At 39.0% G+C, this 16,713-nt stretch overlaps 1 protein-coding gene across 1 annotated transcript in view; it reads left to right on the top strand.

Moving 5' to 3' along the window:
• The first annotated feature begins 7,646 nt into the window (after window positions 1-7,646).
• The window catches only part of LOC136125446 (nuclear body protein SP140-like), a 60,759-nt gene continuing 51,692 nt past the window's right edge, over window positions 7,647-16,713 (top strand). Inside the window, exons 1-3 of the mRNA XM_065880185.1 lie at window positions 7,647-7,823; window positions 8,729-8,897; window positions 13,467-13,550. Coding sequence (XP_065736257.1) covers window positions 7,647-7,823; window positions 8,729-8,897; window positions 13,467-13,550 — 430 coding nt within the window. The remainder of the gene's footprint in view (window positions 7,824-8,728; window positions 8,898-13,466; window positions 13,551-16,713) is intronic.

The following is a 16,713-nucleotide window of genomic DNA, read 5'->3' on the forward strand; positions in this document are numbered from 1 at the left end:
TTTTTGGTATTCTTGTATATTGTGTTCTGTTGTGTTTTTTTCTCCTTATACTTTTTCTCTTTGTATTTTAAGTAATTTCTATTGACATATCTTCAACTCTGATTCTTCCTTCAGCCATGTCTAATCTACTGATAAGCCCATCAAAGGCATTCTCCATTTCTGTTGTAGTGTTTTTGATTTCTAGCATTTCCCTTTTCATTATTTCTTTGAGTTTCCATCTTTTTCCTTACTTAGCCATATGTTCTTGCATGTTCTGCTTTTGCCATTAGAGCCCTTAACATATTAATTAATCATAGTTATTCTAAATTCCTGTCTGATAATTTGAAAACCTGTCATATCTGAGTCTGGTTTTGATGACTGCTTTGTCTCTCAGACTGTTTTTTGTCTTTTGGTATGCCTTGTAATTTTTTTGAAAGCCAGATGTGATGTATCAGATAATAGAAACTGAGGCAAATAAATGTTTCCTGTGAAGTTTTATGTTAACCTGGCTAGGAGATGGGCCATGTTTAATGTTTTCTCTGGCTTTAGGTGACAGAGGCTTCAAATTCCTCTAGTGTTCTCATTTTGTGTCCCCTATTTTCTTTGGATTTTCCTAAGAGCTCATTAAATAGAGCCTTGCAGCTCTTTCAGCTGTAATCCTCAATTATTATGTAGTGGTAGGGTACTGGGGAGAGAAAGCATTCTTTAATCTTACGATTAAATCTCAATCTTGTAGTGGAACTGTGTTCCTGGACTGTAAATTTTAGAATGATTTCTTAGCTATTTCCCCTTCCCTCACCCCATTAAATGAGACAGAGCCTAGAAGGAGCTGGATTTTGGTAACTGACCTTCCCCTAGGTCAGATAAGGCTTGGGCAAAGTGCTTTCCTCTAGAGAGTAGACCGTTGTTATGGAGAATGCTCTGGGCTGTTTAAAAAAGTTTCCTTTTCCCCTCTCCCTCTGCCAGAGCAGAGGATTTTTCTTGGCTCTTCACCATGAGTACCTGGTGGGGTTCCTGGAAGTAAAACCCACAAAAGATTGGGGGCTCTCCTAAGCCAGTGGTCCCTAGGAGTTTCTTATTCTCATGTAAGTCCACACTCAGCCTCCAGCAAGTCATCAAACTTACCATTTAAGTGTTCCTATGGTCTATGGCTCTAGTGGCTTCCATTCCAGGTAGCTGATCTCATCTGTGATTCTCTGGACTTGTCTATCAATCCAGTTTTTAGGGTGACAGTTTGACTTATGGCCTCAATTTTCCTGTACATGCCTGAAATTCATTGATTTTCAGTTTTTTCAGCTTTTTTATTTTTGTAAGGATAGGAGTGATGACTTCCAAGGTCTTTGCAATGTTAGAGCTGAAGCCAAAAATGAACTTTTTAAACCACTGCATGTTAGATTTGTTTCTTAAAACAAATTTTTTGTTTTAAAATTTTGATTTATTGTAATATCGTCTTATAGCTAGAACATGTACCTATTCAATTTTTCTTTATTATTTAGATCAATTCAGGGCCAAATACTTGGTATGTTCTTGTGTTTAAGACCGAGTTATTAATACATATTTTTGCAATTTTTAAAACTTATATCCTATATATCTTTTTAAATATACTTGAGGAGTTAAAAATTGAAAGTGAAATTTTGTAATGACCATGAAAGATTTGTCTATTAGCAGTCTTAAATGTTGTTATTAAAATACATATATTGTGAATTTTGCTTTCTATCTTGTTTGCCTTTGTCTAACGTCACTTGCCCATTTTTTGACTTTTAACATTTTTAATGTCACTTTGTTTTTTGTGTGTCTTTGGTAGTTAGACTCTATTTATACTTTATTTCATTCATACTCTAAGATAGTAATTTAATCTGTTTTTTTTTTTTTTTTTTTTTTTTTTTGCGGTACGCGGGCCTCCCACTGTTGTGGCCTCTCCCGTTGCGGAGCACAGGCTCCGGACGTGCAGGCTCAGCGGCCATGGCTCACGGGCCCAGCCGCTCCGCGGCACGTGGGATCCTCCCGGACCGGGGCATGAACCTGCGCCCCCTGCATCGGCAGGCGGGCACCCAACCACTGTGCCACCAGGGAAGCGTTAATCTGTTTTAAATGACATATATCTTTTGCTTATAAATTTTGGGGGCACTTTTAATATCTAATGTCTCTTTGTTTTCTCTGTTTAAGAAAAACAGTATGTTTTCTTTACTTTTATTCTTTTGTAAGATTTATAGTCTCATTTTGACTCTATTTGTTACCCTTATGATTTCTAATTAATTCTCAAATATATATTGGGTTGGCCAAAAATTTCATTCGGGTTTTTCCATGAGATGTTATAGAAAAGCCCAGATGAACTTTTTGGCCAATGCAATATTTCTCTGATTGATAGCATCAAATGTGAAACCATGCCATTTGAGTTTAGCATCTTTGAAATAAATCATTTAACTCAGTTTTTTAACTTGCCCAGATTGTTAATATACTCTGAAGTTTTAGATTAAGATTACTATAATTTTACTACTGCATACAGTATATACCCTCTTTCTAGAACAAGGCTTCTCAAATTTTTGATTTTAGGGCCCCTCTACATTTTTGAATATTATTGAGAATCCAAAGAGCTAGTTTTTGTTAATGTAGGTTACACCCATTACTATCTACCATATTAGAAAGTTGAACTTTGAACACTTAAATATATTTATTTATTCATTTTAAAATAATAATAATAATGAACTCACTACCTGCTAACATAAATGACCTATTTTATGAAAAATAACTGTCTTCTAAAATAAACTAAATTAGTGAGATTAGCCACCCTTCACATTTTTGCAAATCTCTTTAATAGCTAGTTCTGTAGAAGACAGCTGGTTTCTCCTATCTGCTTCTGCATTCAATCTACTGTGATACCACAGGCCGTGTATTCTCTGGAAAAATGCACTATACATTTGTGAGAGTATGAGAGAGAAAAAGGGTAAATAACATCTTAGTATTATATGAAAACAGTTTTGACTTTGAGGACACCTGAAAGGGTCTTGCACAAAATCCCAGGGTCCCCAGACCATACTTTGAGAATCACTGTTCTAAAATAATTTTTGAGATGTACTTTTTTTTCTCAAATGAAACTTACAATTTTTAGATGTCAGTATTTTTTTAAATAGACCTTTATTGGAGTATAACTGCTTCACAATACTGTGTTAGCTTCTGTTGTACAATAAAGTGAATCAGCCATATGCATACACATGTCCCCATATCCCCTCCCTCTTGAGCCTCCCTCCCACCCTCCCTATCCCACCCCTCTAGGTCATCTCAAAGCACCGAGCTGATCTCCCTGCTATGCTGCTGCTTCCCACTAGCTATCTATTTTACATTCGGTAGTGTATATATGTCGATGCTACTCTCACTTCCCCCCAGCTTCCCCCTCCGCCCCCACCCCCCGTGTCCTCAAGTCCATTCTCTATGTCTAAGACGTCAGTATGTTAACTGGTTTTAGTGGTGCCTTCCACTTCTTTCATTGATATAACAGAACTTTGCTCGTATTGATTTCCTGGTTCTCTTTTTATAGGGTATCAGCAAATAATTTGTTCCAGACAGTGTGTCAGTAAGAATGGGGTAGATTATTCTACTGGAACAAACATTTCTAAAATCTCAGTGGGTCACCGGCTGCTTAAGGGAACCCTCATCTTGGACTGTCTCTAGTTGATTGAACAGCCGCCATCTGAAATGACAGCCACTGTAGCAGAGAAACAGTGAGCGTGGCTCACAGGTGCTGGCTCCAAATTCTTCTGCCAAAGCTACACCCATCAGCCCAAGGAGGCAGGAAGGTGCAACCCTACCTTTGTCCAGAAGTAAAGAAAATAGAGCATTGAAAACCGTGTGACCAACACAGAGGGTGCATGAGTAAAGTGTTCTCTGAGCCTCTGCACAGCTATTTTGCCTTCACACATGAATGACTGAATGAAAGGAAAAGGAGGCATTCCCTTTTACTTCTGAGTCTACATACACACTCGAATGACTGCTTTAGACATTTACATGTTTCAAATTTACTTTTCATTTTTCCTTTAGGTTTTTTTTTTCCAGCTATGTGCTGGGGAAATTCCCTTGTCTTTACCTTATGACCATTTCAATTAAACTTTTGTTTGTTTTGTTTTTTTGTGGTACGCAGGCCTCTCACCGTTGTGGCCTCTCCCGTTGCGGAGCACAGGCTCCAGACGCGCAGGCCCAGCAGCCATGGCTCACGGGCCCAGCCGCTCCGCGGCATGTGGGATCCTCCCGGACCGGGGCACGAACCCGCGTCCCCTGCATCAGCAGGCGGACTCTCAACCACGGCACCACCAGGGAAGCCCTAGTTAAACTTTAAAAAAAACATTTTCAGCAATCACTTTGAATTTCCAGGCCCATTATCTTATTTTCCTGTTTTTTCTTCATGGCATCCTGGATATAATATCTTCTCCACTGTGTATGAAAATTGTTTTTTAGAAACTCTCTTCTGTTCCCTGTAGTATTTCTATTTGTTCTGGAGTCATTTTTGCTCTCTGCTCATCTTGGTTCTGCCCCTTTGTGCTGTTAGTTTCCACAAATATCTGTGGCCTGTTCTTGTTTGTTCATTCTTAAGGGTGAGGCACTGATAAACTACCTTGGAACTGCATTTAATGAGATGGGCTTGAAAACCTGTGGCTTTGTTGGGTAAATCCCAAATGCCCAAAGGTGAAGACCTTTCTTCTGTGTCGTTTACATTTTTCTTAAGAGGAAACCTCTAGTTTCTTGCCTGGATGCAGGAGTTCTGTATGGTGGGGTCAGGAAAGAGTTGGGTAGCACATTGTTTTGTATTTTCTCCTTTCAAACAATCCCTCTCTTTTCATTCTTGCATCTTCTTCCCCACCTCCACTACCTCCCCAGGGGCCTGTAAGACACACTGGGCCCCTCTGTGACCTCTAGGAGCATCCTCCACCAGCAGTAATGATGAATGCTCTGACCACTTTTTCTTTTTCAGACTTTAAGTTTTTCATCCAATCCCCTTCTCTTTGTCATTGTGACTCTAATTTCTTTACTATCATTTTAGAGCACTCTCCAATGAGAGAGGGGGAAAGCACTTGTTTTCAATCAGCTATCTTTAAGCAAAAACATTTTTTTTCTTTTTTTTTTTCCACACATTACACTTCCCCCTCCCCACATCCTCAAGTCCATTCTCTAGTAGGTCTGTGTCTTTATTCCTGTCTTACCCCTAGGTTCTTCATGACATTTTTTTTCTTAGATTCCACATATATGTGTTAGCATACAGTATTTGTCTTTCTCTTTCTGACCCACTTCACTCTGCATGACAGACTCTAGGTCCATCCACCTCACTACAAATAACCCAACTTCGCTTCTTTTTATGGCTGAGTAATATTCCACCGTATACGTGCACCACGTCTTCCCCACCCATTCATCCGACGATGGACACCCAGGTTGCCCCCATCTCCTGGCCACTGTAAATAGAGCTGCAATGAACATTTTGGTACATGACTTTTTCCGAACTATGGCCTTCCCAGGGCACATGCCTAGTAGTGGGCAAAAATATTTTTTTAAGGAATTCAGTGAAGGAATGGATTTTATTCTATCCTGATGCATATTTGGAGAATGGGAAGTTCCAATGACCCTTTTATGGTGGGATAAAAAAATCCTGAGTCTTTACAACTTTTAGAAATACAGAGAAGTTTATTAAGACATTATCAGAAGGGGGAACAATTTATCAAGTAAGAATCAGAATTATAAAGCTTTTTGAGTCTCTAAATTACTTCTCACAGGTGTGGTTATGTTTGAAATCCAGAGGTCTTCTATTTCTTCATGTATATAACACTTCCACAGGCAGGTTTAGATATAGAGCAACCTGTCCTAGTTTTGAATATTCACACAAGTCTCTATATTAGACCAAAGAAAAAGACATATTCTCAATATTAATTGAAACTTTATCAGACGAGTGTCTTTGACCTAATTTTATGATGTGGAATGCCTTTCCTGCCTCTGCAGTTACAGATGGGAGAGGTCTAGCTCCTTTACACCTTCCTGAGATTTATTCTATTTGTTATTAACTAAGAAGACTTGCAGTTCAGTGGTAGATTCTGCAGTATTGTCTCAGTTTGTTTTTTTATTTCTTTGTCTGTAACTTATTTTTTTGTAATGTGTATTCATCAGGGTTCTTCAGAGAAACAGAACCAATAGGCTGTGTGTGTGTGTGTGTGTGTGTGTGTGTGTGTGTTTGTGTGCATATAGAGAGAGAGAAAGAGATATTTATTGTAAGGAATTGGCTCACACATTAATGGAGGCCAGCAGGTCCAAAGTCTGCTATGCACCAGCAGGCTAGAGACCCAGCAGAGTCTCTGAAAGCACTCAGCTGGAGAATTCCTTTTTACTCAGGGAGGCTGGTCTTTTTGTTTTATTCAGGCCTTCAGCTGATTGGATGAGGCCCACCTACATTATGGAGGGCAAACTGCTTACTCAAAGTTCACCAATTTAAAATAAAATGTTAGTCTTATCCCCCAAACCCTCCACGTTGAGACATAAAATTAACCATCTGAGTATCATATAAATTCCTGTAAAGCTTTTACAATTTTGAAATTCAGTGTTTTCCAAAGAGAGTTTGGGTGAAAGTCTTTTTACAGTAGTTTTGATTAGCAGAGGGTAAACTCTTTCACTTCTATGTACAAACCTTCCTTAAGCCCAGTGTATTCTTCTATTGCACCCTTGATTATTCTCTAAGTAAATAAATTCCATCTATTCTGGTCCTTGCACAAGAACATCATTTTACACACGTTGGCCCTCCATTGAATGCCTATCATCGAAAAGAATGCAAATAACAAATGTTGGCTAGGATGTGGAGAAATGGGAACCCTCCTGCACAGTTGATGGGAATGTAAATTGGTGCAACCACAGTGGAAAACAGCATGGAGGTTTCTCAAGAAACTAAAAATAGAACTACCATATGACCTAGCAATTCTACTCTTGGGTATATATCTGAAAAAAACAAAAACACCAATTCAAAAAGATACATGCACCCCAATGTTCCTAGAAGTATTATTTACAATTGCCAATATAAGGAAACAACCTAAGTGTCCATCAACAGATGAACAGATAAAGAAGATATAGTGTATATGTATACAATGGAATACTACTCAGCCATAAAAAATGAATGAAATTTTGCCAGTTGCCACAACACGGATGGACTTGGAGGGCACTATACTAAGTGAAATAAGTCAGATAGAGAAAGACAAACACTGGATGATATCACTTATATGTGGACTGTAAAAAAATACAACCAACGAATGAATGTAACAAAAAAGAGGCAGACTCACAGATATAGAGAACAAACTAGTGGTTACCAGTAGGGAGAGAGGGGGAAGGGGGAATTTAGGGGTGACCGACTGGGAGATATAAACTATTGGGTGTAACATAGGCTACAAGGATATATTGTATAACACGGGGAATTATAGACAATATTTTGTCATAACTGTAAATGGAGTATAACCTTTAAAAATTGTATAAAAATATACGTAGTAAATATTCATGTAGAAAAAAGAATAGTCATTATAATATATAATTTTGTATATAAAAACATTCAGAAGCTGTAAAAAATAGATAAATAAAATAAAATCTTTTGACCTCCATGGGCCTCTCAGAAACTCAACGTCTACTTTCATATTGTGTCTTTGTTTCTCAGAATGATCACAGGGGACCAGAGCCCAGAGGAGCAGAACCCAGAGGAGCAGTTTTTCTATGAGTTCATATTCAGGCTTTTCAAAGAAAATAAGGTGGAGATTGCAAGTGCAATAACAAAGCCGTTTCCTTTCCTCATGGGCCTCCGAGATAGGGGCTTCATCCCTGAGCAGATGTATGAGGTAAGTGAGGAGAATTCCCTCATGATAATCTGCCAAATTTAGGATGCAATGAGCAGGCTAAAGATCCTCCTATGAACAGGGACGTTCGCCATCCTATAAGTTAGGAGGTGAGAGGAGAAGCAGCATCACAGACAACATCCCTTCTTCTGTAGTAAATAGGGGAGGCGCATGGCGGTGGAGATGTAGCAACATTGGAATGGTGAGTAGGTAGGGAGCATCTTAGATATTTTGATACAATATGATAACAATAACAAAATTAAAGCAAATAAGTGAGTTGGGCAACATTTCATTACAAAGCCTTCTTATTTTACACCCTCGAACCTGAAGTGATTGAACTCATAGGGAAGTCGTGTCACGGTAGGATAAATTTGGAAGCAGATGCCTGCTGCTCACTCTCCAAATCGTTTCTTGCACTTTAGACATTTCCAGATACAGAATACAGGTAAAGGTTAAAAATGGGCCTTCCTGGGGATACTGAGGACAAGTCTTCTTTTTGTCTTTGTGAATTTTATTTGCCCTTTGGCAACGTTCACAGAAGGGGAGAGTGGTTACATGGTTTCCTGGAGGGAAGGGCAGTGGTTATTGTCTGGTCAACTAAATGGCCTCTCAGTACCAGTAAGGGCCACTCCTGAAGCATCCTGTCCAAGCTCTTAAAGCCCTCACACAACATTCTACTTTGAACCTACTTTTATTCTTCAAAATTGCTCTCTTAAGTGACCATCAATGTCAGAGAGGCAGGTTAACAAAATAAGAGTCTATTTTTATGATGGAGAATATTTTAGAAGTCATCCAAATTTGTGTAACATTCTAATATTTCACCAGAGAACAATTAGTCTATTTATAATCCGAGTCTCCTATAACCCATACACTCAAAGCTACATAATTCACCAATCAATATTTTTAAGCATTTTCAAGAAGCTTGTGCAAATCTGGTCCCGGTGGATAGAGTGATGTATGATGCTCTTGGTGAACTGGAGAAGAAATTTGACAAGACAATTCTGGATGCCCTGTTCAGCAGAGTTAACCTGAAGGCCTATCCTGATTTACTTCATATTTGCAGAAACTTCCAAAATGGTAATTATAACTTTCAACAACTTTTGGGGGTTCAAGTCCACTTCATTCACTGATTCATTCATTCACTCTTCATTATATTTGACAGTTATTATATTGAGTGACTACTACATGACAGGCAGAGAGAGAATACAATAGAGTAGAAAACACACATGACTTGTGTCCTCATGGAGCTTACACATAGTGGGGGTGACACCTTAGCCAAGTAATCCCACAAATGATTGCTCAGCCAGGACCTGAATTTGGTGCTGAGAAACATAGGATTTGAGTCTCTACTTTTCTGGAGGAAGGCATGAATTATGCCTTTTGTAGGAAAGGAGGTAGCCCTATCCGATACTTGCAGACATGTTCAAAGATGGAAAGCTTTTCTTTGTATTAAAAGATTTGTCATTCAATGCAGTCCTGTGCCAGAACAAAGAATGGAGAATTCACAAGAGAAGGCCAGCACATACCCATGCATTGGGGAGGGGGCAGAATGTGAAAGCTACAAAGTAGGAAAGGAACAGTGGACCTGCAGAACCATGTGGTTGAAAAACGGAGCATGGGTGGGAGGGCTTGGAAGCTCGTTCTGGAAAGGGGAGTTGGAGGTGATTTTTGAGGGTCTAACACCCTATGCCAAGGAATTTGAAGTTTATTATTTGGGAAATAAAGATGTAATAAAGGATTTTTAAACAGAGAAAAAGTAAAAGAAGTCAGTATAAAGAATGAGATGTGTTTATTTGTGAAAATTATATCTTGTAAAATAAGAGCTATCTCATTTCTCCAGTGTGATATCTAAGTCAGAAAAAGGAATAAAGGAAATGAAATACCTAGCCACAAATTTCAAGTCAATATTATATTTGTAGCCAGAACATCCCCAGGCCATGGGTAGGAAGGGAATGGCAGTTACCTTTCCTGCCCACATCTCAGGGGCTCTGATCCTCTCCCTGTACTGTAGGGATCCCCCTCCCTGGACCCCAGGACCCACATCACATGTGTTAGTTTCCGGGGCTTCCTGTGCTGAGATCTCCTACACGTGAGGCTTGCTGCTGCCCTCAAGCTGCACTGCCCACTGCCTGGCTCAGCACAGCTGCCCACCTGCCCCCAGGGGAGGCTGCCGCTGGTGCCTCCCAGACCCTTTTGTCAGTGGCCCAGAGCCAAGATGCTGGTAAGAGGGGTCAGAGAAGCCTCCTGTCCCCCATCATTGAAATGCCTGCAACTGTAACACAAATGTACCTCCTGGGGGCAATACCCATTGAGGGGTCAGGGCAGTAGGGAGATGCTTTTTCCATCCCCAGGACATGTTGACTTCATGCCTAGGCCTCCTTATGTTCTCTAAACCTCTCACCCACATAACATTTACCCCCATGTCCTCTTCCAAAGTTGGCCTGGGCATGAAGTCAACGTGTCTTGGGGATGGAAAAAGCATCTCCCTACTGCCCTGACCCCTCAGTGAGTATTGCCCCCAGGAGGTACAGTTGTGTTAGTATTCACTTCCCATCTGTGCCTTTCAGAAAATTTTCATTTCCTGTCTGTGTCTTTCACAACGTGTCTTTCCTTGTTTTCTGGATTTCTCCCCACCCATCCAACCCCAGGGAAGTACTAGTTCCCCTTCACTGTATATCTCTTTATAACAGGTCTTCTTGCCTGACCCAAGGTCTTTTTTCCTTCCTTCTTTCCTTCCTTCCTTCTTCTCTCCCTCCTTTCCTTCCTTCCTTCTAAATCTCCATCTTTGAAAGATGTTAGGGCTTTTCTTCTATAATGTAGGTGTATTTCTCTAGAAATATTACCTTTCTCCTGAAGAAATCCCTCTGCTTCTTCCCTGGTCTTAGTTGCACATAGAATTTACAAAACACATTTCATGTGTATTATTTATTTTAAATTGGCTTTCACTGTTTTCTGATCATTTTGAAGGGGGTTGACCACTACTTACAACTTTTCCACTGTCCATTCTTTTCGTTTGTTTTTTAACATCTTTGTTAGAGTATAATTGCTTTACAATGGTGTGTTAGTTTCTGCTTTATAACAAAGTGAATCAGTTATGCATATACAGATGTTCCCATATCTCTTCCCTCTTACATCTCCCTCCCTCCCACCCTCCCTATCCCACCCCTCTAGGTGGCCACAAAGCACCGAGCTGATCTCCATGTGCTATGCAGCTGCTTCCCACTAGCTATGTATTTTATGTTTGGTAGTGTATATATGTCCATGCCACTCTCTCACTTTGTCCCAGCTTACCCTTCCCCCTCCCCATATCCTCAAGTCCATTCTCTAGTAGGTCTGCATCTTTATTCCCATCTTGCCCCCGGGTTCTTCTGACCATTTTTGTTTCTTTTTTTAGATTCCATATATATGTGTTAGCATATGGTATTTGTTTTTCTCTTTCTGACTTACTTCACTCTGTATGACAGTCTCTAGGTCCATCCACCTCACTACAAATAACTCAGTTTCATTCCTTTTTATGGCTGAGTAATATTCCATTGTATATATGTGCCACATCTTCTTTATCCATTCATCTGTTGATGGACACTTAGGTTGCCTACATGTCCTGGCTATTGTAAACAGAGCTGCAATGAACATTCTGGTACATGACTCTTTTTGAATGATGGTTTTCTCAGGGTATATGCCCAGTAGTGGGATTGCTGGGTCATATAGTAGTTCTATTGTTAGTTTTTTAAGGAACCTCCATAGTGGCTGTATCAATTTACATTCCCACCAACAGTGCAAGAGGGTTCCCTTTTCTCCACACCCTCTCCAGCATTTATTCTTTGTAGATTTTTTGATGATGGCCATTCTGACTGGTGTGAGATGATATCTCATTGTAGTTTTGCTTTGAATTTCTCTAATGATTAATGATGTTGACCATCCTTTCATGTATTTGTTGGCAATCTGTGTATCTTCTTTGAAGAAATGTCTATTTAGGTCTTCTGCCCATTTTTGGAGGGTTGTTTGTTTTTTTAATATTGAGCTGCATGAGTTGCTTGTATGTTTTGGAGATTAATCCTTTGTCAGTTGCTTCATTTGCAAATATTTTCTCCCATTCTGAGGGTTGTCTTTTCATCTTGTTTATGGTTTCCTTTGCTGGGCAAAAGCTTTTAAGTTTCATTAGGTCCCATTTGTTTATTTTTGTTTTTATTTCCATTTCTCTAGGAGGTGAGTCAAAAAGAAGCTTGCTGTGATTTATGTCATAGAGTGTTCTGCCTATGTTTTCCTCTAAGAGTTTGACAGTGTCTGGCCTTACATTTAGGTCTTTAATCCATTTTGAGTTTATTTTTGTGTATGGTGTTAGGGAGTATTCTAATTTCATTCTTTTATATGTAGCTGTCCAGTTTTCCCAGCACCACTTATTGAAGAGGCTGTCTTTTCTCCATTATATATTCTTGCCTCCTTTATGAAAGATAAGGTGACCATATGTGTGTGGGTTTTTCTCTGGGCTTTCTATCCTGTTCCATTGATCTATACTTCTGTTTTTGTGCCAGTACCATACTGTCTTGATTACTGTAGCTTTGTAGTATAGTCTGAAGTCAGGGAGCCTGATTCTTCCAGCTCTGTTTCCCTTTCTCAAGATTGCTTTGGCTATTCAGGGTCTTTTGTGTTTCCGTACAAATTGTGAGATTTTCTGTTCTAGTTCTGTGAAAAATGCCAGTGGTAGTTTGATAGGGATTGCATTGAATCTGTAGATTGCTTTGGGTAGTAGAGTCATTTTCACAATGTTGATTCTTCCACTCCAAGGACATGGTATATCTCTCCATCTATTTGTATCATCTTTAATTTCTTTCATCAGTGTCTTATAAATTTCTGCATATGGGTCTTTTGTCTCCTTAGGTAGGTTTATTCCTAGATATTTTATTCTTTTTGTTGCAATGGTAAATGGGAGTGTTTTATTAATTTCACTTTCAGATTTTTCATCATTAGTGTATAGGAATGCAAGAGATTTCTGTGCATTAATTTTGTATCCTGCTACTTTACCAAATTCATTGATTAGCTCTAGTATTTTTCTGATAGCATCTTTAGGATTCTCTATGTATAGTATCATGTCATCTGCAAACAGTGACGGCTTTACTTCTTCTTTTCCAATTTGGATTCCTTTATTTCTTTTTCTTCTGTGATTACTGTGGCTAAAACTTCCAAAACTATGGTGAATAATAGTGGTGAGAGTGGGCAGTCTTGTCTTGTTCCTGATCTTAGTGGAAATGGTTTCAGTTTTTCACCATTGAGTACAATGTTGGCTGTGGGTTTGTCATATATGGCCTTTATTATGTTGAGGTAAGTTCCCTCTATGCCTACTTTCTGGAGGGTTTTTGTCATAAATGGGTGTTGAATTTTGTCGAAAGCTTTCTCTACATCTATTGCGATGATCATATGGTTTTTCTCCTTCATATGTCCATTCTTTTTTAAAACTTGAGAGGTACATTCGATGTGGAACAGCTGTTAGATTCCAGGAGCAACGTCAAGCCAAAGGTCACATGAGACCCACTGAAGTCCAGGTTCCCTGAGGACTGGATGGTTCCAGCCTTCCTGGATGTGTAACTATGAGATGCAGCTCTTGGTCACTGTCTGGGATCTCTAACTGCCTTTCCTTTCTCTTCTCAGTGATTCGTGAAAACTTCCATTACCAAACCGTTGGTGAAGGAGAGACAAAGGAGACACTCAACTTACAATTAAACCATGAACAAGGTAATTCTGACTTGATAGAAGCTTGCTGTCTCATCTACTAAGAGGAAAGGAGATCATGGATCAGGGGACTGAGCTCCTGGGTGGAGAGTGCACCCTGGGGAAGGGATGCAGCAGGAGATGGGGAAGCCAGAGCAGTGGTGTGTTGTATGGGCTCCCAATTAACCAGCCAGATCTGGAATTCAAGAATATTGCTAGGCAGATGTGATAACTAATAAGATGGGACATGAACCCAAGAGAGAAGATCTCACTGCAACCATGAGGCAGAATTAAGGGGGAGGACTCACAGCAGTAATTGTGAGCCAGGAATTCAGTGGATCTGGGAAGGAGTAAGGGTTTGTGACAAGTCCAAAGAAGAAGCCTTTGATGTGTCAAAGGGAGGAACAGTTGTAAACAGTACTCATAATAAAAGAAAAGAGAGGAAGAGAGTGAGCAGTAATTGTGTGGAGGGTGTGGAAGAGATGGTGTTCTGTAGAAAAGAAGGAAAGGAGAAGGGAAGGAGTAAAAGAAAGAAAGGAGAAGCGAAGGAGTAAAGAGGGGCGAAGAGAACAAAGGGCAGTAATAACTCTGACTATGACAATAGTCACAACGCATAACATTCACAGATCACTAGACGTAAGGTCAGCGCTTCATGTGCATCAACGTGTTTAATGCTCACATATGCCTTATTTACTTTTGTAACCAGGGTGCACCGTTTCTAGCTTTTAATCATCTTTTCATTCATATTATTACTAATAATTAATCACTAAATTCTAACAATAAGACATTAATTGAAAATTATGATTTCTTGCTAAGTTACTATACCCAGGTATCATTTTACCAGTAGCATCTCACTTAATTCTCATAACAATCCTGTCATAAGGGTTTTGTTATTCCCATTTTTCAGGAGAAAAAACTGAGGTGTGAAGATAGTTAGTGATTCAGTGAGTGAAACAGCCTTCAAGCCCAAGAAAATGTCTCCATCCTTAAGCCAAATGGTCTACAATAAATTTAGTTGTTTGTTAAATGTTGATTTTTTTTTCTTGGAAATGACAAATGTAAGAAAAAGCCATAAGAATGGCCTTGCAGAATGCCATTAATATGTATCCTTAATTTGGATTTATACCTCAGATATTATATATTTTAGAGATGTATTAATACATTTATGTAACATTCAGATGTATTTTAATAATAATACTTATTCTTTTTAATAAAGACAAGTAGCTAAAAGTATAAAATGTATATTAGAAAGTACAAAGTGTATCAAAAATATATTTAGAGATTCATCTACCACTGAGAATAGCGGGAATGAGAATGAGGTGGTGGAAGGATTCGTAATAGTTATTAGTAAAGAATAGAGGTTCATTATGAAAGGAAGGGGAAACAAATCCTTCAACATTCCTAATGTGATCTAGGTGACACCCTACCTGGAGCATATCAGTGATGCATGCAGATGAGTATAAAGGAAGAAGATTTATCTCGTGACCCAAATGGTACAATAAAAATCCAGGAAATGATGAATGAGTGTGCCTGAGAATCTGAACAAGCAGTAAGGTTGACTGACAGTCCAATATTTGCCTGGATGACTGACTCTGAGTATGGTAGCACATACAGGGAGGGAGGAAGGGGGATGTGATGTGTTCATAATTCAGAAAGGAGGCCCCAGGGAGCTCCAAGGGACCCTGCTCCTCTCCTCAAGGGGCAGAGGAGTAGATCAGAGTTTAGGGTGAGGAGTCATTTACTTACCAAGAAAGCGTATCTGGTTTTTGTGGTAAATGGGAGAGGTAAAAAAACCACAAAGAGACAGAGAGGGTAGGACACTGGAATAGCATAGGTATAAAGGGTATAAAGAGTTGGAAGAGAAAAACTAGAGAGACAAAGGGGGAAGAGCCAGAAGCCTCACTGGGGAAGAGAGAGGCAGAAATACAAGGTGACAGGAGTGACCAAGGAGAGAGACGCCATCAGAAACAAGAATGCACAATCCTTCATCGGGGAGACACAGTGTTGGGAAGAGGACTGTAAGTACAAATGTGAGAAATGAAGAGAAGTAGAATAGATTGTAAAAAGATGGAAAATAAGGCAGAGCAAACATAGAAAAAATTAACCTCCCCTCCTGCTTCACACTATCCACAAAATATAATTCAAGTTGGATCACAAATCTAAAAGTTAAGGCTAAAATGATAAAGCTTCTAAAAGAAAACACAGGAGCATATCCTTGCAAATTTAGGGTTGACAAAAATTTGTTACATAGGACAGCAAAAGCACAGACCATAAAAGAAAAACTTGGTAAATTGCACTTCATCAAAATTAAAAACTACTAATCCAACACACCATTAAGAAAAGGAAAAAACAAGTCATAGACTGGGAGAAAATATTTGCAATACATATATCTGACAAAGGATTGTACCTGGAATGTATTAAGAACTCCTACAAAAGAATAATAAAATGACACACCACTAATTTAAAAAATGGACAAAAGACTTGAACAGACACTTCACTCAGAAGACATAAAATGACCAATAAGCACACAAACAAAGTATATATCATCCTTAGTCACTGGGGAAATGCAAATTTCATTAGTCATTGGGGAAAAGCCACAACGAGCTACCATTCAGTTACTGGAATTGCTAAAATTAAAAATACTGACAACACCAAATGCTGATGAGACTATGGAACAATTAGAACTCCTTTATATACGTTGCTAGTTGGACTATAAAGTGATAGATATAACCACTTTGGAAAACTAGCAGTTTCCTATAAAGTTAATTATAACCCACGACCCAGAAGTCCTACTCCTAAGTATCTTCTCATAAGGAATGAAAACATATGTTCACACAAATATTTGTACAACAATGTTTATAGTACCTTTATTCCAAATAGCTAAAATCTGGAACCAATTCAAATTCTCATCAATAAGAGAAAATAAACGGTGATATATTTATAGAATGGAATACTATTCAGCAATATAACGAATGAACTACTGGTATATGTAACCACATGGATGAATCTCAGAAACATTATGTTGAGAAAAAGAAGCCAGTCACAGGAGTATGTACTATGTGATCCTATTGATGTGAGCATCAGTACAGACAAGTATAGTACCAGAAAGGAAGGACTTGTTAATGGTGATAGAAATCAAAACAGTGGTTGCTTATAGTGGTTGGAAACTGAATGGCATGGTGGAAAT

The sequence above is a fragment of the Phocoena phocoena genome, chromosome 7, assembly GCF_963924675.1.
Source record: "Phocoena phocoena chromosome 7, mPhoPho1.1, whole genome shotgun sequence".
Lineage (NCBI taxonomy): Eukaryota > Metazoa > Chordata > Mammalia > Artiodactyla > Phocoenidae > Phocoena > Phocoena phocoena.